Source organism: Hipposideros armiger, unplaced genomic scaffold (genome assembly GCF_001890085.2).
Source record: "Hipposideros armiger isolate ML-2016 unplaced genomic scaffold, ASM189008v1 scaffold_29, whole genome shotgun sequence".
Classification (NCBI taxonomy): Eukaryota; Metazoa; Chordata; class Mammalia; order Chiroptera; family Hipposideridae; genus Hipposideros; species Hipposideros armiger.
The window spans coordinates 1862599-1886850 of record NW_017731379.1 but is presented as its reverse complement, the minus strand read 5'-3'; the positions used below and the strand labels follow the sequence as shown (position 1 = coordinate 1886850).

Genomic DNA, 24252 nt, shown 5'->3' with positions numbered 1-24252 from the left:
ACCCCAGCCCCCCCGCGGGGGCCCTGACCCCAACGCTGGCAGGCACTGGCTGAGCTCCGAGGCGGCGAGCCGGCAGCGGGGACGCCCAGAAGGGGTCCGGGTAACTGGGGGCGGCGGCGGCCGGGTCGGGGCTCCCCCCCCGCCCGCGCTCGCCGCGGCGGTGGTGCGTCCCGGAGGTTACCGGAAGTGGCCGCGCTCGGCGCTGCCATGTTGAGGAGCCGCCGCTGCCGCTGCCGCCGCCGCCGCCGCCGCTTTGTTGTCGCCTCCTCCGGCTGAGGAGGCTCCCCGAGCGGGGGGAGTGGGGAGGAGGGGGGTCGGCCGCCGCAGCTATGGAGGCCAACTGGACCACGTTCCTGTTCCAGGTACTGGGGGCCCCCCCGGGGGGTACGGGGGGGGACAGGGGGGCCGGGCCCCGGGCTGGCGGGCGGGCGGGCGCTCCTCCTCCCCTCCCTCCCGGCTCCGCTCTCCGGCCCGGCCTTAATCCCCCTTTGTTTTTCCGCCCGCCCGCCCCGGCGGAGCGGGGCTGCTGAGGTGAAAGGAGGCGGCCTCACGGGGTGCGGGGGAGAGAGCAGGCCTCGGGGTGAACCCCGGCCCCCCCCAACACACTCACGCACACGCACACACCCTTCCCTCCCGCCCTGAAGGGGAAGGGAGGAGGCCGGTCTCTGTCACCACCCGCGGCCCAGAGAAAGGAGGGCGCCGGGCCGCTGGATAGCGCGGGCCGCTCGGCCTCGGCGCGCCGGGCCCGGGCCAGTACGGTGGTGTAAGGGGGGTCCCCAGGTCCTACTCTAAGTTTCCCCCAGCCCCCACTGCACCCGTCTTTCGCTCGCTCTCCTTCCTTTTCACCTTTCTCTCCTTTTTGTGTGTGGTGACTTTCTGACCCCCCCATCCCCGCGAATAGCGGGTATCCCTGGGTTCCCCGCCACTCCCCCTTCCCGCCGCCCCCCCCTTTGTATTTACCTAGTTGGGGGTGTTGTGAGTGTGTATTCCCTCCCCAAACTTTTTTACTGGATTTACATTTTTTTCTTTCCCAAGCCTCTGCCGAGCCTTGGCAGCTGACACCCTCTCCCTCTGTCCAGCTCTCCCGCCGTCCCATTCAGCCCGGGGAATCCCCCAGCCGGGCCGGGGAGGGGGAGCGGTGGGGGCCGGGACTCCAGGAGCGCTTTTTTCTCTCGTGCCACCTCGAACGTTTCCTCCAACCAAGTGGGGGAGACGGAAAGTGGAGAGAGCAAACAAAGTCAGCTTACAAAGCCCCCAGATGAGTCATTCGTCGGGGTGTTGGTCTCCACTTTTTGCAAGAAAACTTGAAAGTGACTAGCCGCTACGTTGGCAATCCTCTTGCCAGTCCACTTTAGGTGAGGGACCCTTTTTTGGAAGACATAGGTTGGGAACTTATATTTTTTGTGCTTCGTTTCTATTTGCAAACGAAGCACTTAGTGGTCAGTAGTGATGAGCTCACGGGGAAACTTCGGAACCGGAGAAGGTTAGGAAGCTCGTCACGTTAAGTGCGTTCTTCCCGCCTCGGAGTTATTTTCCTTCTTTGAGTAACTTAGTGAAATCCCAAACGCTTAGCTTGGGCGCGTGAGACCTTTTGAAACTAACCAGGAACGGATGCAAAATTTGCAGAAACTTCTCCCAGCCACTGGACCCATCCCAGTGGACTTAATATAGGGAATTGGGTAATTCAAACATTACCTATTGTGTAGAGCAGGTTTATTGTTTTAAGACATAGATTCTTTCAAATGTGAGTAATTTGTTTTTTAAGTAGTTGTTGAAATATATTTGAGCTTCTTAAAATTGAAGATACGCAAAATTATGGAACTCAACAAACTTCGCCCCGTTCTCATTATGATCTAGTCTCGCTTTACCGGGCTTTGTTGAGCTTGATAATTGTTATAAGTCAACTTAAAAATGCATTAGAAAATAATTGATATATAACTAGCTGGCATCCAGGTTGGTGTAAAGGTGGCAAATGCCCTCTCTAGAAAAAGCTTTCAAATGGTCATTTTAAATTACGGGATTGATGGGCCACTGAAGTGATTTTCATGTGAGGAATGAATTAGATTTACCATATTAAACTTGCTGTCTATAAACTTAATGGAGATTGAAACAAATGAGAGTTCTTTATATAAAGGAAGAACTTATAACTAATTATTGGAAAACTGGTTGAAAAATCTTTTGGAATACTTTTATTATTCCTGGCTAAAGCAAATGCCAAGCATTTATTGATCAACTTTTTAATTAGATTTTATATTATTTAATTTTTTTTCAGCTATTAAAATCTTTTTTTCCACCTGATGGAGAAGTGTGAAAGCTAATATTTGATCCTGGGCTTGGCAATGTGTGCAGTGAAAATTATTGGAAAACTTATAATTTAGAGCCGAGGACAGTTGAATGGGTAAAGAATATTTCAGTCTTTTCTATGGAAAGGTATGAATAGACTTAGTTCCAGTTTTAAATAATTTTTACTGGGGAAATGGAGGCTTAAACTATCTTGTTTTGTTTCCTGGAGCATCCTATTGAATTTATATTTTAAAACTATTTAATACCTGCTTGCTTTCCAGATAACCTGGTGGAAAGTGAAAGCCATAGGTGTTAAAATGTTTGATGGATGTGTCTCCTAACAGGACATTCAAGATATGACTCACTGATGCTAATTTGTTTCAGTACAGAATCTTTTACCCTCTGGCACTGTAGATTTAATGGTGCCATATTCTACCACCCTGGGTGATGAAATAACATTTGTTTTGTTTTTTGCCAGCCCCAGAAAAAGGAAAACTTGGGAGGTTTTAAAAAGCCTTGCAGTTGGAAAAGATGGGAGATAAAATTAAAACTTTGGTTTGATGATGCTAGTCAAATAAAAGTCTACCCAGAAGTTATATATATATATATATATATATATATATATATATATATATATATATATATATATATATATATATATATATATATATATATATATATATTTTTAAATCACTTTACTGAAGGCAGGCCATGGTTGTTATTTTACTCTGTCTCTTCCCCAGAGAACAAGTTGGGGAAACCCAGTTCCCCTCTTAGAAGGCTTCATGTAGAAGTGTGGGGATCCTAGGAATCCTCAGAGAGAGATTTCCGTAGTGGTCGAGGCATTCTACAGCATTTCACCCAAGAAGCAGGGACCTGGTGTGACCCTCGTGTGAGAGTGAGCTTCAGCAATGCTGTAAAAATACTTTATGTTGCCACAGACATCTGAATTGGTAAAATGGCAGTAAGTGCTTTTAGTACTCCATCAAAGTAATGGTTGTTTAGAACTGAAAAATGCCTCTAAACACTATAAGTCTGAACTTTGTCCAGAAGATTTGCATTCCCTATTATCTGATCTGTTAGCCTTTGAAATTGTATATCTTGAGCTATCTTCAGCTATTAACCGTTTGTATACTGTATGGAAACTTGGGTATCCTACAGCCAGGTTGGAAAGGGGGTAAGATTAGAGTCCAGATTCTGTAGTTTCTAGTGATGTCATCTGGGTAGACACTGACATTTTTAAGAGCTCCATAAATTAAATTAAAATTGGACTATTATTTAGTATGATCACTAAACCTAGAAAGATACTCATAAGTAAGCACACAATTTCTGTGAGCACTTCAGGACTCAAAGAGAGATTCAATCAGAATTATTAAATTGAAACTGGTAACTCTGGATACCACACTTCCTAATGATTTGGGGGAGACTGGTTCCAGGCTTGGCTGTTGTGCTGCCATCAAGTAAGTAAATATGGAGCAATGTGTGGTAGATGTCTTATCCATCAGAAGGAGAGTTCTGTGTGAGTGTGTGTGTGTGTCTTTTGTTTTTCTAAAGTTAACTGTTGGACTAGTGATTATAGAGTGAGAAGGGTAAGTGTCTAGAGTGTCTAAGATGATGGGATGGGCTCCTCCTAGGACATTATATGCTTAAAAGTATTTGGAACTCATAAACTCTGAGTGCATATATCCTTTAGGATTACAAAACTCAAGCACAGGGACTTGGGGCTCACTCAGGAGTTTCAAAAATAATGTTGGTAAAGAACAACATATTAGGAAGAGCTATTTCAGGAATTTTTTCCCATCATTTCCTAAATGTTTATCGGTATGGAGATCTGGAGAATTTTGGAAGAATCAAAACCTAGAGAGTAACTACTCATAAATACCAAGAACCTGACCCATGATGAAATTTTGGTTTCAGGGCAGCTAAAGTAAATTTCCAGACAGTGTCCAGCCTGGTTTTGGAGTGGAGAACGACATTATAACAGCAAATGTCTAATACTTTAACAAAACCTACAACTGTTGGAAGGAGATGAAAATGAAAGGAATTTTGATTATTTATAGTTTGTTTTCTCTTTGTCTTTGAGAGTGTAGGGTTTGAACAACTAGTGTTGCTAAAGGATGCAGACTTCTAGTGTAAGGTTAAATGAACTGAGAAAACTGACAGGTGTTTTGCTGTGGGCTACCTTCACAGGTGTCTTCCAGGTTGATTAATAGGTTTCATTTCAACCAAATCTTTTAGTAGAGTTAAACGAAAACTTTAAAAGTAACCTAACAAATAGCATATGTATTCAGAGGATTCAATTCCTTTTATCACTTAGCAACAGCCTCCTTCCTCAATCACTAAGAGTGTTCTGATGGAAAGGAAGACTTAATGCCTTTCTTTTTCTAGGTAATAGACAAGTAGATGAGTGTGTGTGTGTGTGTGTGTGTGTGTGTGTGTGTGTGTTTTACTGCAGTATGGTACTGTTAAATACTTAAGTGTGGAGTGTAATTTTTTTGACAAGTTATTTAAACTTGGTTTCAGCACTGACAGACTAATGCAAACTGATTTCATCATCTGGTATGTCCCTTATGAACCAGGGTGGTGTGTAGTTTAATCAGCTGTTTGAAAGCAAGATCACTGTCAGCAACTTAGTCATGAAAGTTTGCGTCCACACAGTGATTTTAATGCTTTGTATTGGGAGCTCTTGAGAATAACTTAGATGGTTGCCGAATCTCTGCTGTAGAAAGTAGCTTACAGGCTCTTTGATTATTTCTTCTGGTCTCTATTATCTGGAACATATTGAATTTGAAGACCATTGTGAGAGACTGAGTTTCTGAAGTGTAAATGTTTGGTTTTAGACCCATGAAGGCTCCCATCACCAACAGCAGGCAGCACAAAACAGCTTGCTGCCCCTCCTGAGCTCTGCTGTGGAGCCCCCTGATCAGAAACCATTGCTTCCAATACCAATAACTCAGAAACCTCAGGCTGCGCCAGAAACATTAAAGGATGCCATTGGGATTAAAAAAGAAAAACCCAAAACTTCATTTGTGTGCACTTACTGCAGTAAAGCTTTCAGGGACAGCTATCACCTGAGGCGCCACGAGTCCTGCCACACAGGGATCAAGTTGGTGTCCCGGCCAAAGAAAACGCCCACCACGGTGGTTCCCCTTATCTCCACCATCGCTGGGGAGAGCAGCCGAACTTCACTGGTCTCAACCATTGCAGGCATCTTGTCAACAGTCACTACATCTTCCTCGGGCACCAACCCCAGCAGCAGTGCCAGCACCACAGCTATGCCTGTGACCCAGTCTGTCAAGAAACCCAGTAAGCCTGTCAAGAAGAACCATGCTTGTGAGATGTGTGGGAAGGCCTTCCGAGATGTATATCACCTCAATCGGCACAAGCTCTCTCATTCAGACGAAAAGCCCTTTGAGTGTCCTATTTGTAATCAGCGCTTCAAGAGGAAGGACCGGATGACTTACCATGTGAGGTCTCATGAAGGAGGCATCACCAAACCGTATACTTGCAGTGTTTGTGGGAAAGGCTTCTCGAGGTACTGCATTTTGCTTTGCTTTTTTTCATTATGGTATTTAGTGAACTTCAATGTTGGTTTTGTGTGCTTTAGAAGGCTTATATGAGAATAGATGTGGGCAGGCCTGTGTTATTAGAGGAGATAAGTGATAAAGTACCTCCAAGTCTAATTTCAGTTTGGTGTGATTGACAAGTGGTGACATAGTGATTAACTTATTATTTCATTTAAGAAGGACCTTGGTGGACTCAGGTCTTCATTTGCTACATGGATACTTCTTATCACTACAAAACCACCAAATTCCAGTTCAGTTGGGTGACTAGACATGAGGTTCACTGTCTGAGCAAATCAAAGTTATTTTCTGGAAGTTGGGATGACCATTGATACTCTTAAAACTTTTAGGAGAATGCTTTCCATTTTTCTGTGGTTACTAGCATTTCACTAATCATTTTTAAAGGCTTTTAAAATATAAAGTATACATAGTAGTAGCCGTTTCTGGCAAGTGTCAGGACTAAAACTTCGGGAATTTTGTATCTGTAAAGAATCAAGACCTAATATGATTTGATGTTAACTAGGAGAGAAAACATATAAAGGACTTTTATTTATGGTAAGAGAGGTAAGAAGGCTTGCACTGGGGGGAGGGAGAGTTGGTAATTCTGCTGGCTTTCTTTAAAATGCCCCCCACCCAAATCTGCCAAGCATGTAAACATCACAGTAAGTAGCATTTCTCTATGTGTGTTCCATTATATCTTCTGTTGAAACTCTCTCTTTCACAGGCCTGACCACTTAAGCTGTCACGTAAAACATGTCCATTCAACAGAAAGACCCTTCAAATGCCAAGTAAGAGTTAAAATGACTTATCCTTAGTGTAGCACTTAATGCACATTATCCAGAAGGTCTGAGCCAATCAAATCTCACCGTTCTTGAATATTCTTAAAAATCACTGGCTTGAGTAAATGTGGTCCATTTGAATTCTAGTTTTATAAAATATGAATGACAGCTTCTATTTCTGTGGGGTAAGATCATTTAAAAATGTAAATGTGTTTTTTTGTTTGTTAAGCTACATTTCCCTTTCCTTGGATAACAGTGTTTATTGTTACAAGAAACAATATATAGTCTTGCAAAGGTCGTGTATTGAAATTAATAAATGAATGAAGTGCTTGAAATTAATTTCTGGGTTGATGGTTGAGGTTGTTTTAACTGTAATAGAAGAAAATATGAATTTTCTTGCAAATGTTATTACTTATTGGATTTTTGTCTGCTATTGTCAAATTGGAGCATTTTCTAGTTTGAAAAATCTATTCATGTTAATGATTTTATTTAGCATAAGTTGTGATAACGAAAAGGTTAAGAATCTTGCTAAATCAAATTACTGTTTTAGTTATCAGTAATTCTGGTTTGTTGCTGGAAATCTTTTTGCGTTCCTTTCAGTGAAATTTGTTAATGAATGATTTTATTAAGTAAATGATTTGGATTCTAAGAAAAATTCAGTTGGAGGAAGGAAGCTAGTGTCATTTTGAGTGAGTGCCTTCTATGTGTGAGGCCTTGGGCCAGGCTCTTAATCCACCGGTAATTTTGTGAGGTAGGTATTATCATTTTACAGATGAAGAAATAAATTCAGATAGGTTAACTAACTTGCTCAATGTTACACTGTTTAGTGAACTGTAGAGCTGGATTTAAATCTAGGTTTAACTGACTCTAAAGCTCACATCTTCTCACTATGTGTTGACATATTTTCTCTTCCTAAAATGTAAGGGTCTATCTAGAATTCACCAAGTGTTTTATTATGATTATGATTCTATGTAACACATACAATTAAAATTCAACTAACTCAGTCTACTTGCTGATATGGGTAGGGTAATGCCTAGAATATAACGTACTTTAAAATGAGTAGAACAGGATAGTCTATATTTAAAAAAAGTTTTCCTCCCTCATGCAGACGTGCACTGCTGCCTTTGCCACCAAAGACAGACTGCGGACACACATGGTGCGCCACGAAGGCAAGGTATCGTGTAACATCTGTGGGAAGCTCCTGAGTGCAGCATACATCACCAGCCACTTAAAGACACATGGGCAGAGCCAAAGTATCAACTGTAATACATGTAAACAAGGCATCAGTAAAAGTAGGTGACACTTCAAATTGTATTTATTTTGTGTTTCAGATTAAGAAATCTAGATGTTTTTATAATGTATTGAAAGTATTTTCACTGTGCTCTCAAGACTGTATTATTGTTCATCTTACATGTTTCCTGCTATTACTAAAGTGTGCAAACACACAATAATGGAGAGTATATATATATTAGTATTGGAAATAAACTTCACATGCATGTATATAAACAGCACTGATTTTGATTTCAATCCTGTGTTTATCTACTAATAACACCTATGTTAGAAGAGCAAAATTTCCCCACAGCTGTTTTTCAGTGTGCCCCTTCTTTGGGGTTTGAGTAAAAAAGCTCTGGTGTGTGGGAATTGTGGCAGCAGAAGCCACACTAGGAAGTTGCATCATATCCAAGCAGTTTTAATTGTTTTTATTTAATGTTAGGAAGAGTCTCAAGCATCAGTGTCTCCTAACTCCTGATTGTATTAATAACATGTTATTAATACCTCAAAGATGAAAGCAGTGTTAATAAATAAATTTGCTTTTCAAACCCAAATCTGTAGAAATGGAATATCAAGTCTATTTTAAGGTTTAAATGCTTTGCTTACCTTAAGTTCAGAGTTGAAGATAGAATAGTCCAGAGATTTGTAGATAAAATTCAATATTTGCATTTATCCAGGCTTTTTCTTTAAGATCTTCCTAATCACCAGAAGAAAGTGTTTTCCTAATTCTATATTCTGTTATATACATGTATGTACTTTATGCAGCAGAAATATCAAATTCTTAAAATAGATGGACATAAGTGAGTAGGAAAGAATACTTAGTCTGTTTTAATTGCATCCATTTTTGCTTCTTTGTAAGTCCATTGAGTTTATTATCTACCATGTCATTCTTTAACTTCACAAGTTTTTACTTTTAATGTACATCATTGTGGCCCACATGACCAAGTATGTTAGATATTTTGATGAGCATTATAGTCCATGCTAGCATTACCCACGTTCCATTCTAAAAGACACTTGCTTTTTTGTTTTTTAATATAGTAAAGAGTTTTTTTATATTCATTTTCTCTAGCTTTCTAGTTTTTAAATTAACTTACCTGTTTTGACCCATTTAGACGCGAGCAGCAAAAAAGATGCACTGTAGTAAAAACTATCAAGTCGAATGATTAAAGATCATAAAGGCATGAGGAATCAAAATATCTAAGTTTCACATTTTGAAAAAATGGCCACACTTTTTCAAAGTAAATGTAGTGTTTCTGGTTTGTCTTTGGAGTAGCATGCATGAATGAAGAGACCAGCAACCAGAAGCAGCAGCAGCAGCAGCAGCAACAACAACATGTGACAAGCTGGCCAGGGAAGCAGGTAGAGACACTGAGACTGTGGGAAGAAGCCGTCAAAGCAAGAAAGAAAGGTAAGATGAGGCTTCTAGTGCTCAAAGTATGGCTAGAGAAATATTTTCATTCAGTGTGCCAAGTGATCAAAGTAAAGAAGCCACAGCTTAGGGAATCCAGCTTTATGGAAACATAGAAATGCTATATGCTGGCAAGTGTAAGTTATTGGCAACAAAGCTTTCAAGCTTCCAGATAAGTTTTTTTAACTAGGAAATTAAAATTCTCAGTATTTCTTACCATGTTCTTTCTTTTGATTTACTTTTTGTTACAAATTTAGAACAAATTTGGTCCTTTGCTATGTATGCTCAGAGTTCCGTTTTTATGTTCATTTTTATGTCAACCTCTATGCATTATGGCCCCTTTTTTTCTATATAAAATATTCCCACTTTTAGAGGTGGATGAAATATCCTTATGTGTACATAAGTTCATTTTCTTACAACTGTGCTCTTTTCTGCTGTTTAATGTTCTTTGTGTGTTATTTTCTTTATTACATGTTTCAGACTATAATGCTGATATTTTTTCGCCTCACCCTTAATCTCATTCAGTCTGTCACTGGGACTGGTATTAGCTTAATATATATGCACTTCATTTGTTAAAGACTGTTGTTACTAAAATTGAGAATGGTTTGCTTTTCTCTAATAAATATCTTATGAAGAATCAGTTGGAATATCAGTTTTCAACACAGCTTTTTAACTTAACCAGTTGTAGCTTTGGCTTCCGGACTATTGTGCAGCCATTTCAGGTAAATCATTTTGTCAATGTACCAACAGCTACAGGATAGATTCCTAAATTCCTTCTTTTCTTCCCCCACCCCTGCTGTGTCTTACTGTTTTAAATTCATAAGGAATCTTCTGCATGTAGGCTCCTCTGTAATTCCTTTGCTGTATAGTTTCTTCCATCCTTTGCTTTCATGTGGTGGGACTATTCCCTTCTTCAGATCCCCTCTAAACATTCTGTACTTGGATGAAGATAAAAGAAATAGCATCTTTTTCATACATCTACTGGCGTTGGAGGAAAAGAGTGCAGCAGTCCAGATAGGTTTTCCACCCTTCCTCAGATGCTGCTTGTTCCTATCTTCCAGAAGAAGATTTGTCATTATTTTGATAAAATGTTTTATGGTAGGAGAAGGGGTAGAGATTCGGGGGAAAGAGGGTAGAAAAATGTATATGTGTGTGTATGCTATGATAATTGCATAGCAGGCTGAAAGCGTATTATGAAGGATGTCTAACTTAGAGAAGAAGTGAAAGGAAGAGTGTTTAAGTTATAGAAAAGGACACTGTTAGGTTAAAAAAATGTGAGGAGGCGGTGGAGAGATGGCACATGGGAAAGAGAAAACGCCTTCTTTGGTGAAAACAGGAGAAAATCCTTAGCAATGCTACCATCACCTCAAAAGTGAGTTGGTTTTCTCTCTCATTCTCTCTCTTCTTTCTGCACTCTTCTGTTTGGTATTCTATTTCAGTTTGCTTGCATAATAAGACTCAATTGTTTAGCACATCTTCTGACCTTCATGAAACAGAATGTTATTGTATTCCCATTCGTAGCATGAATCTCTCTGGAAATGACCACTGATGTTAGAAATTTCTGTATTCATGTTAGTAAATGTCACATTTTGGGGGAGAGGAGACTCCTGGCCTGAAAACCTAAACATGAATCAGCGTGTCCATGTTAAATATTGTGCTTAAATTATGTAAGTTCCCAAACTTGGATGATAATCAGATCATCATCTTTGCAGCTTTTAAAAAAATACAGATTTCCTAGGTTCCATCTAAATCTCTCTATTGAATTTCCTGGGAAGCAATTTTTTAAAAAGCTCCCTAAATGATTTTGATCATTAGTCATGTTTGCTAATCCCTGATATGGAGTACAGAATATGCCATAGTTACGTCATATTGATCAAGAAATGGCTGCTTATTGACTCAAAGGTCCACCTGAGGTGATTTGACCCATATATGGAATGTGTGCAGACCTTCATCTTTAGTCTCGAATTCATTTTTCCATTTTGATAGCCAAGTCACAGCCAGCCCACCCATCTTGTCTTCTTACTACTGTTTTGTGACACACCAGCATGTGGTGCTGAATTTTGTTGAGAGGTGGGGTGGGGGTGTCACCTCTGAAGGAAGTTTTCTTTGAGAAGGCTTTGCTGGCTAACAAGGACCAGGGTCTCCCCAACTCTCAGCAAGGTCTCCTTGCCTGGTTAGTCCTTGGTATGGTTGGTGGTGTGTGTAATATGTTCAGTTAAATGACAGTAGGCATAAAGTAAGCAATTATGTCAGCATCAGAAAGAGAAGAAGAAATGGGAGTGGGGAGGAGAACAAACCTACTGAGGGATATTTTTTCTTTCTTAACATAGTTAAAACACATAACCAGAAACCATTTTTCTAAGACTGAAATAAATAGATGATATTAAAAGTTTGTTTATCAGTCTCTACTTACGGATTTTTAAAATCTTAACAGAAGGCTTTACCTCTTAGAAGGCTTAAGAGTACATATAGCATTGAGAACACACACCTCTATCTGCTAGTGACAATGTGCCTTATGAAAAGATTTCTCTGATTATCTGTTATTGTGTAACGGTCGGCCAGCTTTGTGTAAACAAGCTCTTACTGCCTGGCCTGCTGGTGATTGGCTCTTCCCAGGCAAATCTTTAGAACTCAGCGGAACTGCATGAAGTGGTAGTAAGAATACTTTAGCCCTCCTTGATCTCTCTGCCCCCAGAGCGCCTTGCAGAAATTAACTCATCTTCCAGTATCATTGTGATATAGGTAAGTAAATCTAAACTTGAAACCAGAAGTGCCAGGGCTAAACATGTTGCCTGAGTCCTTAAGGGAGGTACAGCACCAGAAAAGAGACTCGCACACACTGAGATTCCTGGCCCCAGTCTTGTGCTCAGAAGGATCCTCCCTTCCTGTTGAAAACTACTTGGTAGAAAACTAATTTAATTTATGAAATGTTTGTTTTTTTTTAATTAAAAGAAGTTGATTCAGAAACTATTTATGAATTTTGTTCACTGTTCTGAGAGTCTAAAGGCCCTTTTGTCTTCTTATTTTAGAAGCGGCTAACCTGTGCCAAACCTCCACGGCTGCTACGACACCTGTGACTCTCACTACTCCATTCAATATAACATCCTCTGTGTCGTCTGGGACTATGTCAAACCCAGTCACAGTGGCAGCTGCAATGAGCATGAGAAGTCCAGTAAACGTTTCAAGTGCAGTTAACATAACCAGCCCAATGAACATAGGGCACCCTGTTACTATAACCAGTCCGTTATCCATGACCTCTCCTTTAACACTCACTACCCCAGTCAACCTCCCCACCCCTGTCACTGCTCCAGTGAATATAGCACACCCTGTCACTATCACGTCTCCAATGAACCTGCCCACGCCTATGACGTTAGCTGCCCCTCTCAATATAGCAATGAGGCCTGTAGAGAGCATGCCTTTCTTACCCCAAGCTTTGCCTACATCACCACCTTGGTAAACAGTATTATAAAATCAAAATATGGGTTAAAGTAAATATTTACCAGCAACTTACTTTTAGTTTATTAAAGCAAAAAGTAAACCATGAAATTGGGAGATTTTATCACATTAGTTAATAATAGTATAGTAGCATTTTTCTCCAATTTGGCTGGGATTGTTCAAAGTAGGGTGTGTGTATAACTTATCACTGGACCACTTTAGTTTAATCAGAAATTCCTTTTAGCTGACAGCACCGCTTAAACAGGATAGTAGTTGGCAAGATGAAATGCCAGAATTAAAACCAGTCATAAAAAAAGCAAAACCCATTTCAAAATAAAAAAAAAACAGCATTAGTTTCTAATCCCAAGAAATCATTTTATTCTAAACACTAGCAGAACTCTTCTCTCAATACAAAGTGGATGGCTGATTTTAACCTGAAGTTCTAAATCCACAGATTGAGAGCTAGTGTAGAATTGTCTGTGTTTATTGTTTTTATGAGTAAATACATGCATTGTCATAATAAAATGCATTTCAGAGAATATGCATTTTACCTTTGGGAATATGTTAATTTCAGGCAGCATTCCCTATGGGAAAGGTGATACCAGCTCTGATATGCAAAGCATATGATAATTTATCATTCTAACTTCAACATATAATAGGGATTGTGACCTGATATTTGGAGATGTAAATATTGCTCAGCATATTAATCCTGATGGACTATAGCATTGTAGTTGACTTTTTAAAAAAATTTAAAAAATATATATACAAATTGTGTTTTAGTAAGAAAAGGCCGCAACTGACAGAGAAGAAGTCAAGTGTGCGGACAGGCAGACTCCTGACAAATGGAGGCTAATGGGACTCCTGTTCAGGAGCCAAGGAATACTTTGGAACACTTAAAATTATTGCTTTAAATTGGAAGACGCTGGAGGCACTGGGATGTGATAGGCCCCTCTCTCTCCCAATCAGAGCCTGTTGATGTTACAACAGGGAAAGATGTGTTAGTTGCTCACTAGAGTTTATGTCTTATATTAAATTGTATACAGTTTTTATTCTAACCACTAACTAGGTAGTATGCCCCTTCAGAACAAGCAGAGTGTTGTTGTTTTTTCTCATTTCTCCTTTCATAATCAAGTATTGTGCAGATTTGTTCAACTTTGTAAATATGGACATCACTTTTTTTTCTTTGAGAAAACACTTGTATCAGCTTTGTGGTATTTTCAGGGAGACAGCTTCTCCCTGTAGAAACCCAGCAATGATTATGCACGTTAAGACATGTGCTTTTTATTTCTTAGCAGGATATTTTATCTCTGTACATAAAGTAGAAACCAAAAGCTAGGGAAACAGATACTCTACACCATCATGCTACACATTAATGTTTTTAAAGCATTGTGTTTTAAAAAATAGTTACTAAAACCAAGACGCTGTGATTTTTTTTTAAGTTACAATATGGTTTTGGTTTTTTTCCTTTTTTAATCTTGCAGTTAAGATAAATGGAAATTAGTTGTGTTAATCTTGCAGAATGTTTGCAGGACTGACTATCAAACTGGATGACTTCTGTACCCCACTATGTCAGTTCAAGCATCAAAATACCTTGCATCTGAGGCAAACTTCTTACATACATCAGAGACAGGTATCTGTGTGTCATTATACAAAACAGTTCGAGGGGGTTGAACTACATAGTAAAAAATAAATAGTACTTAGTGTAAAATAATTTTATAAATGATCTTTTGTACTTTAGGACATTAAATTGTACAACTTTTGTATATATAAAAGCTTAGGAACTTTCTGTTTAGCAGGAAGGCAACACATTCCTACACTTTTAATGTATATGTTTGTTATAATGTCCATGTAAACATGCCCTATGTTTGTGCCTTTTAATTAGTTTGTCTCAATAAACAAAATGTAGAGAAAAATATGTAGCTATGACTTTGTTACAACTGTTCCTATCCACAGTACAAAGATGGTTTGTTTTTAATATTTAGAGCATTATGTGTGGACTACTGGAAGGACTCGTGTAGGGAAGGCCCATGCATGGCCCTGCTGAGGCTTAGATTGGGCAGGTGGTGGCCACATTTGGAGGAAGCCCACATTTCCTGGCATGCAGCCCCAGGACCAGGTTCTGGCTCTGCCTGCTGGGACCTGTCATCTCTGACTGAGCTGGTAATCACAATCCTCCATGATTCAGACAGCCCAGGCTTCCTCCACAGTGGCCCAAGGAGCAGTACTCAGTGGGGGCAGGTGTGGACTCTACCCCCAGGCTAGAGTGTGGTCCTCAGAACCCTGAAAGTATTAGTTCTTAAGAAAAAAAAAAAAGATATATACTAGAAATGATTGTTTTATCAATTCATTGTATAATAAACAGGAGTGAGACTTCATTGTATGACTTCAGTTAAATGCTATTTTGTATGAATTCTTTATTCACTTAAGAAGCTTGTCTGCAATAATAAAGCCACGTCGTGTCTTCTTTTGGGAGGGAGAGAGCTGGCAGGATGGGGGTGGCGGCGGGGCCACTGAAAGGGGGCCGAGTAGGCTGTGTGGTGAAATTCTCCTGTGTCTTGGAACTGGAATTGAGTTTTGATGCTGATGAACTGATTCAACCAAGTGTTGAAGGCACAACGGCCACTGCTCTACGAAAAAGCAGAGATGTTTTTCCTTTCTGGTTGTAACCTGATTGAGAGCTTCCCTTTTATCAGATTGGCAGCTGAACAGTTGTATTAGATAATCCTCAAATCTGACATCAGCCTGTTATGCTCTAGGGTTCACTGCTTGGCCTGCATTTGCCTTTTATTGTGTATTCATTTCCCTCCTAAGGTGTGCTCCTAAATGAAGGTTTCTATGTAAGCAGATGATGATTTTTCCTGTCAATACCAGCACTGTATTACTAACATGCAAAATACTGCAGATTTATTTTGACAAATTAAAGTTAACCGGTCACAAATGCTATGATGGATTGCTTAATATCTCAGAAGCTTCACCAGTTCACTATGATGATAGAGAATTTTTGAAGCACTGCTTCTCCAGGTGTACACATCTCCGTATTGGGCTGGAGAGATGGGGAGGGGGCTGATGTCAGGCTGGTTGGTGTTGAGAAACCATGGAGGAGGAGGGGGAAGATGCTCCATATTGACTGCAGGATGAGCATCCCTGCCAGTCAGCTTGAGGGAAGCCCGGGAAGCCAGGTGTTGGGGCAGCGGCCACAGGCTTAGGCCCCTGTCCTATCCAAAAGAGAAGATGGGCTTAGAACATTTCTTATGCTCTTGAACCCAGTTTCTTTACTTGAAAAGGGCTTTAGACTGGGTCTCCCACCCATTCGTGTTCAACTAGACTTATTGTCTACTTGAGTACCAACAATGTGTCAGGCACAGTTAAGCACTAAAGGGCACGTAAAGGTGATAAAGACATGGTTGCTTCCTCTAAGGAGGCTTTTAAGAGACCTAGTGAGAGTATCACTAGACAGCAAATCAAGATGAATATGACACTTCATTTAATGAAAAAGTTTTGGATACCTACATCTGTTTTATATAGAATTGAGGCTTTCCAAACTTCCTCTGATAATTGCTTTATTCTCTATTGACTCTGAAAACAGCTGGAGGAAGAGTGTTCCTTTTGTTGCTTTTGTCTGGGAACAGAAGTGTTATTTCACTGAGTTGCTAGATAATCTTTCCAGTCCTGGCTGTCCAGGTGTCTCCAGTCCTCCCAGGGAGCCCTGCAGTTTGGTCCTCTGGAGAGACCTGGGTTCTAAGGTGGGATAGTGTAGGTTTTTTTATAGTATCCTGTCAAAGACTTGGACTAAAAGACAGTGCAACGTATTCATCACTTTCCCATCCCTGCCCTAATCTGGTCCCCAGTCCTGCACCCTTTTTCCTCCCTAAAGAGTTCTGTAGCCTGAAAAAATGCCATTTGACCTCATTTGTGCCTGTAAATCTCCCCCACAGCTAATCTGACCCTGGCAGATTACTGGGTAATCTCCCCCTGTCCTGTAAAAGTAGGGGGCACGTAGGTCAGTGTGTAATGGTTCAGCGCTGAATACTGACTGAATTGGTGCATGATCTGGACTCCAGCCTCTCTGGGCTGCCTACTTTGGGGCAATCTAAAGCTCATTTCGTTCCCAAGAAAGGAATGGAGGGAGGACCAAGGGCTTTGCTTTGGATCTTTGTGTGACCTAGCCCTCTCCTTGGACCAACGCATCAGGAGTTGGCTAGTTAGTTTCCCCTAACCAAGAGAGGCACTTGACCCCGATCTGGGCCCTGGACCATGAGGGTCAAGTATATTTCACTTGACAAAAACTGCCCTGTCATGGGAAAGGAATGGATTTTCACACTTGAGATTCTGTATCAGCACTGATTTACATCATAATTTCAGAAATTTTCTTCATCCCTGATTAACTTCTCTAAGTTGACATCCCACTTCCCTTCCACCCCCTAAATATCTCTTTGAAGAGTGTATAAAATAACTTAAAATCACTATTCTTACTGGAATGAATCCTTTCTGATGCATGTAACTGCCAACCACGCAGGAAGAATTCTCTGGGGTTTGTTGGTAAATTCACATTGTTCATGGAGTTTTCTCAAAGTGAGGTCCACCTGCTTTTGGCTGAATCAGCCTTGTTATCTCAATGTCACTTTTCCCTAAAGACATCTATAAAGAGCCTGGAGCAAGAATTACTAGGCTAAAGATGGGCATGAGGACCATGTTGTATTCTGCCAGAGAGCTATTCCTTTGCCATGGCAGCTGGAAAGGAGACCAAGGGAATGGAAGAGGCCTTCTAGTGACTGGTCCGGCGGCTCTGTCTGGCACTCAGTGCCCAGGCCCAACGCTGGGAGCAGATGTGTCAATTCTAGAGGCTGCTCATGGAGAGGGGAGGCAGCCTTGGAGACTGGGCCAGGAAGCTAAGTCTTTGTCAATCTTAGGGGCAATTGCGGGCCACCAAAGCTGCAGTCCTTACAGCGTCAGCCTAAACGCACTCAGAGATCTGGCTTGAAGAAGCCTGGATCCCCAGGGCCCTTGCTCGTGAGCCAAGAAATTTCTAGCTTTGTTAATGATGGATAAAACCAGAGAGAAATCACCTTTGTTTATGGGTGGAGCGGGAGAAGGAACAGGGGAAATTGGAAGCTGGGAAGAGGCCTAGGGAGGGGAGAAAGAGATTTTGGAGAAAATGTCCTTGTGCTTCCTGTGGTGTGACCCCCACCCATGCTGACATCCTTCCCTCTCCATGCATCTGCCCTGGGCTGGACATGAATACGCAGAGGACTCTAAGACAGGCTGCTGCTAGTCCAAGCTAGCTGTGATATTTTCAGCTTCAGTCAATGGGCAGAAAAGAAGACATGTTTTTCTTAGCTAGAAAAAGGACAAAATCAATAGCTGAAGAAACAGGGGCATCCGTCCTGGAATCCTTTCATCTCCAGAGAGTAGGCCTGGCCTCCAGGGAGGCCTGTCCAACACAAGGAAAGTTCTGCCACTTTGTCAACCCCAGAAGCTTTGTGGCTGTCAAGGATCTCTGAGGGAGAAGAATGGGGTGAGGGTGGAATTGGAGAAAGACAGAAAGGAAACAAAAGCTCTGTGCTGTTCGCCAGGCCTAGAATGGCCTCCCCTCAAGCAACCTTCCAACACCTTTTCTCCATTGTGCAAAGTACAATTTAAAAATTTGCTCCCTCTGAAACTTTCCCTTTAACTTTAGGCTGTTAGTTGATTCCTCCTTGGTATAACGGGGAGTTGGGAAGTATCCAAACAAAGTGAAGGAAAGTCCAGCAACCCCAGAAGGAAGGCTAGTTCATGAATTCAACTGTACTAGTTGCAAATGTTTTGCCACATCCCTTAAATCTCTGGTTCCAGATTAGTTGGGCCATGGCAGCCCGTGGTTTTTGCTGACTTTCCCTTTTATTGATGAGTCCCAATGTTTAGAAAGCCTGAAAAACAACAAGGAACAAAGCTGTAAGGCCAGAAACAGCAGGAACAGGCCAGTGGGGACCCCCGAGGACTCAGAGCAGGGTGGGACCTGGCATAAGGGCCAGCCGGCAAGGAGGTGCTGTGTTACAGGATTGCAGTCAAGAGCAGAGGCTTGGAATCTGACTGGCCTGGGTGTAAATCCCGGCTGTGCCACTTGAAGCTGTGTGACCTTGGGTAAGAGATGTGACCTCTCTGGCCTCAGTTTCCTCAGCTGAGACATAAGGATGATAATAGTTCCAACCTAGGAAAGTTTTTGAGGATCTAATTTATGTAAAGTGCTTAGCACAGAGCCTAGTATAGAGAAAGGGGCTGCAAATTTAATGTACCCCCCCCACACCACCTGGTCCTCCTATTTCCTATCTCAGTAACGGCTCAGAGGCACCAACTAAATTCTCCGAACCTGCAAAGGAACCAAATCCCTTCCTGCATGGCTTCCCCACTTCAGACAGATTTTGAGGATGGGCCTCCAGCATGGAAAACAGAACTTCGTTTCAGGAATGAGAACGTTAGATGGAAGACACATCTCAAAGCAGCTGGCCAGAGATGTGGCAGGGAAGGTTCAGGTTAGACCCAGGGAAGAATCAAGCTGGGAGACCTGGAAAAAGTGCCATGATATGTGCTTATCTGGGGATGGTGCATCCTGCTTCAGAGAAGTCGTGCCCTCCGACTTCATTCCCCCACGTGCGCTACATCCAGAGGACGTGCTTGCTTCCCTCTGCAATCTCACCGTCCTGATGGAGCTAGTTCTTAGCGCTTGTTGCGAGCCTGGCACAGGCCTGACCTCCTGCCTTCTGTAGAGGACAGGAAAGGCCATCACCTACCCAGACAGGATGGGGAAGAGAAGCCCGGCATCCTTCTCAGACCTGCCCACTCCGGAGTCAGCCCTTAGCTTTACTTGCTCTCCGGATTGCATCCTGGACTCCTGCCCTCTGAGACAGGGGCCCAGCAGAGCGCCTGGCAAAGGTGGGTTTTGTCAGGGCTGGATCAGTCAACCTATTGTGGTACCCTAGTATGATTGCCAGGCCTAGCATCTGATGCCCGCCACCATTTAGCTTAATCTACTTTGCCGGCCTCCAAGCCGCGATTTCCCCCAGGGTAGACTAGAGTTAGAGCTGGGCCGGTGGGGACCCGAGGCACACCAACAGCTCGGGGCGTGTCGGCCCCGCCCCCACTAGAGCATTGCCGAGCCGGGATTGGTTGATATCTCCTGTGTTCTGATTGGTCGGGTGAAGGTGCTCATTCACAAAGAACATTACTATTCTCCCGCTGAAGTTTCCATCTCACATGCAGCTTCACTTTTCTACACTCTGCACAATAATTGCATACTTTCTATGTAAATAGATAAAATTCAGTTCTATGTTTTCCACAGGTGACATTTCGCCGAATACAGTGTTGGCCCCCTGAAGGATGGCCGAATCTGTCCTGTTTATTGTATCCTATATCCAAGCCACACTTGTGTGGGTGAATGGGGAAGGCCTGTGGGAAGCTGTGAGAGGCTGCATTTTGCATCCCTGGGAGAGGCAAGGTTTATCCTGGGATGCATGCCCTTTGCTGGATTAGCTTCTCAGATGACCTACTTTTTGCCAGAACCTGTCTTTTTTACCATCTACACTTATATTTCATATTTCCTTGCCTTCAATCATGCTGTTCTATATGCTAGAAATACTTTTCCTTCTCATTCACCTACTTTTTTTATTTGAATGTGGTTAAATACTTCTGCTCACTAGGGTCCTCTGGAGAAAAAGCTGATTGCAGGGTTTGGGCAGGGAAAAAAAGTGAGCCTGGAACATTTTTGAAAAGCTTTTTATTTGGAAATAATTTTGAACTTACAAAAAGTTGCAAAAATGAAAATAGTGCAAGAAACACCTGTAGACTCCATCCAGACTCACCTATTGTTAACATGTTATCCCTTGCTTAATCACATATGGGCTCTCCATCTCTATCTTTTTAATTTTTTTCCTGAAACATGTCAGGGTTTCATACATAATGGCCCTTACCTCTAAATACTTCTGTGTGTATTTCTTAAAAATAGTTACGCTCTTATACCACAGCCCAGTTATTAACTTTATACATTTATATTCGTGTAATACTTTTATTTCATCTACCGTCCATACTCTAATCTTATCGGTTGATCTAATTATGCCCTTGATAGCATTTTCTCCCATCTAGTACATGGTCTAGTATTGCATTTAGTTGTCATGTCTCTTTAGTCTCCTTAAATCTGGAATATTTACATAGATGGCTTTTTTTTTTAATTACATACCGCTGCCTTAAAAAAAATTCTTCATTTTGTTTGATGTTTCTCTGTGATTAGATTGAGGTTATGCATTCTCAGCTGGAAAACTGCTGAGGCAATGTGTCCTCAGAATATCATATCTGGAGGCACACGATGTCCCTCTTCCTCATAGATGATGTTAATTTAGATCACCCAGTCTAGGTGTTGCCCAGGTTCCCGATTGTATAATCAATTACTTCCCCACCCTTGCAACTAATTAGACATCTCTGGGGAAACACTTTAAGACCATTCAAATATCCTGCTCCTCATCAGAATTTCCCCCTAGGTGTAGCATCCGTTGGTGGTCTGATGCAGTCGTTACCATGATGGTGGAAATGTCTTTGCACAAGAAAATAAGGGTGGGAATGTATCAAAAAAGATGGGACTGTATCAAAAAGAACACAGGAGCCGGCAAATGGCCAAATCTGGAACAATCTAAGCATCAAAATAAATCATGATAATAATGAATTATAAGCTATTGAAGGAAAGTAATAATCCATGAATACATAAATAAGTGAATTACTGTGTTTTCCTGCTCCTTTAAATCTCGGTGAACCAGCCCTGCAGCAGTAGCTGTGCCCCTCTGTGCTGTTATCCTGGCTGTGCCTCAACTCGGACCAGCCACCATCATGTGACACTTCCCTGACTAGGGAATGGGGCTGAACTGAGCCCTGGCTCTACCTCTTCCTGTTCCAAAGGAAGCAGACCTTACAGGCTCATGTATGAGACCTGGGGCTGAGGGTCTGGACCCTGGGAACCTAGTCATGTCACCGCTTCAGGGTCCTCTTGCCCCAACGGGCACAGTCCTGCCTCAGCTCAGAGAGGGGTTTCTGTTTTCCCTTTTAAAGAGACACCCAGTAAGTGAAATCTCCCTCAAAGACATCAGTCAGCCCTCTAGGGTCCTCTGCCCACCACCCTCATCCTAGAACTGGCTGTGCTGCAACCCCAGGAATGCTCTTCTGCCAAAGAAGAGGCCATTTTTTTGCCATTTCCACTAGTGCCCAGAGCCCCGCTCAGGGGCCGGGCCAATGAGGTAATGCCAGCTTCCTCTCCTTCCTTCCCTGGCCATTTACTGGCCCAGCAAAGGGCCCCTCCTTCCAAGCAGGAAGGAGCCCTCCCCAGTACACTCAAACCCAGGGGCCTCCCCACCTGTGGTCTTGCTCCGCAAGTCCCACTCAGGAGCGTTCATCCTGCCCCAACCCCACCCTCCTCTATGGATCTTCGTCCCTAAGAAGAACCAGAGCTGAACATCTGGACTGAATTGATTGCAGGCAGGCCTCCTTGGAATGATAAGAATGACAATAAGTAAAGCAGGCATCCTTCATAGAGTGGATGAGAGTGAGGAGGAAGAGCGGGCTCTGCAGCCAGACCACCTGAACTCCTGCAAAAAAACCCCAAAAAAACGTGGCTCTGCAAAGCAGCGTGGACAAGGTACTTAATCTCTCTGTGCCTCAGTTTCCTAACCTGTAAACAGGGCCTAAACAGTATATCTACCACAAGGTAACCGAGGAGCGAATGAGTTAACAATGTAAATGTTAACTGGCTAGTAAGCATTTTGTGTTTGCCTATTATAATTATTGTAATTGTGGTCTCCAGGTGAAGTGTCTGGGCTCTGAAGTCATGGACTGGGTTATTGTTGACCTTGGGCCACATTTTTTACCTCCCTGTGTGTCGGTTTCCATATTTATAAAATAGAAATGGTAATCATGCCTGCCTCGTAGGGTTTTTCTGAAGGTTAAATGACATAAAATGTGCAAAAGGGCTTAAAACAGGGCCAGACACATTGCAAATGTTCAAAAAACTTTATCACTGTTATTACTGTTTGTCCTCTAGTGAGGAGAAAGGGGATATTCTTATCCTCACTTTAGAGATGAGGAAACCGAGACTCAGAGAGGTTAAGCAATTCACCCAGCTTGTAAGCAGGTACAACAGGGATTTATTTGTCCCCTGCTCTGATTGGCATGAAGCCACCACACTGTACTTAATGGGTTTAGAAAGAGTTGGGGAGGAAGAAGGAACCTGCTGCTCTAAGCTGGGGTTGAGCCTCCAGCCTCTGTGAACTATTTGTAGCAAATGCTTAACTCCAGGCTGCCTTTCCCCAGGAACTGGTTCGGTGCAGGACCCAGGAACCACATGGCCTCAGCCCTTGGTGGTGTCAGGAAAGTCAAAGTCAGTGTTAATATTCTGTTTTGAATTCAGGCCTGAGCCTGTAAACACACTGCTTCTCTGCAGATTCCTTTGTTTGGTGTTCCAGGCCATTTACTATCACATCCTTCTCACCTTTCCAACCTCATCTGCCTGTGTCACCCCCTCCCCCCACCACCCGCCCCTGCTGTTGCCATCCACCCTGCACTCTGGCCACAGTGCATATTCACTCACATCCAAATATGCCTTCGCTTACTCTGTGGCCCCAGATGGGAATGCCCTTATCCCCAGTTACACTCCTTTCATCTCCCAAGGCACAGCTCAAAAGCCAGCTCTTCAAAGGTGCCCTCTCTGACCTTCCCCAGTAAGAATTAACCACTTCCTCCCCTTGCAGCTCCGGAGTCCTCTGCGTATACCTTGATTTTAGTAAGTGTCACACTCTGCCGTGTATTACGCACTAGCTGCTCCACATCTCCCTTCCCCTCAGACTTGGAGGGTGAGGGGGGCTACATATCATCCATTATTGGGGGTCTCAGTATGGAACTAGTCTAAGTTAAACATAATTATGGAAGAAAGTTAGTTATGTTTAACTTTCCTCCTTCCAATCATAATGACCTTGAAGGTTAAATATAAGCACATATACATACAATTATAAAGGAGCGTATGTTCAACAGAGGAAACTGGGAAAATATTAATAACAAAGTCAAAGGTATCTATAAAGCCCTCATCTAACAATTGGTAACATGTTGGCATATTTTTTTCTATGTTTACAACTAAATAAAAATAAATGGGCTCATATTACATATACTGGTTTGTAGCCTCGCTTTCCCGTAACATATCGTAACATTTTTATAGGCATTAAATATTCTTTAAAAGCAATTTTAATGGTTACAGGGAATTCCATTTATCTACGCCTTCTCTCTGACCCACCATCTTGTACAGGACAAGCTGGCAGCCTCTGTACTGAGGGCAGGACCCCTGGAGCCTCACAAACTATTACCAGTGAAGGGAAGACACATGGTTTTGTGAGGACTAACCAGGCACATCTCACCCACCTGACAGAAGTCAGCCCTTTGGCAAATATTTATTCACTCCTGCCAGGCCTTAGATTGGGAGGTTCAGGCACTGAGACAGAAGACACCCCCT

General features: G+C 42.3%; 1 protein-coding gene across 5 annotated transcripts; it reads left to right on the top strand.

The window, feature by feature from the left end:
* Positions 1–218: 218 nt before the first annotated feature.
* VEZF1 (vascular endothelial zinc finger 1) lies at positions 219–15681 on the top strand. Of its 5 annotated transcripts, none has more exons than XM_019636740.1 (6): positions 219–362; positions 5124–5818; positions 6571–6634; positions 7716–7917; positions 9168–9305; positions 12335–15681. In XM_019636740.1, exons 1-6 carry the CDS (start codon positions 330–332, stop codon positions 12760–12762), a joined length of 1560 nt encoding a protein of 519 aa, XP_019492285.1. In that variant the 5' UTR covers positions 219–329; the 3' UTR covers positions 12763–15681. The 5 variants fall into 5 exon arrangements, with proteins under 5 accessions (XP_019492285.1, XP_019492287.1, XP_019492286.1 ...); XM_019636742.1 differs by having other exon boundaries at positions 221–362; positions 7734–7917; XM_019636741.1 differs by having other exon boundaries at positions 222–362; positions 9171–9305.
* The last annotated feature ends 8571 nt before the right edge of the window (positions 15682–24252 follow it).

Bases quoted from the DNA above. Each gene is read 5' to 3' on its own strand.
- VEZF1 (XM_019636740.1), top strand. From the start codon at position 330: ATGGAGGCCAACTGGACCACGTTCCTGTTCCAG. The intron at 5,819-6,570 runs GTACTGCATTTT...TCTCTTTCACAG, and splicing joins TGTGGGAAAGGCTTCTCGAG to GCCTGACCACTTAAGCTGTC. The intron at 7,918-9,167 runs GTAGGTGACACT...TTGTCTTTGGAG, and splicing joins TAAACAAGGCATCAGTAAAA to TAGCATGCATGAATGAAGAG.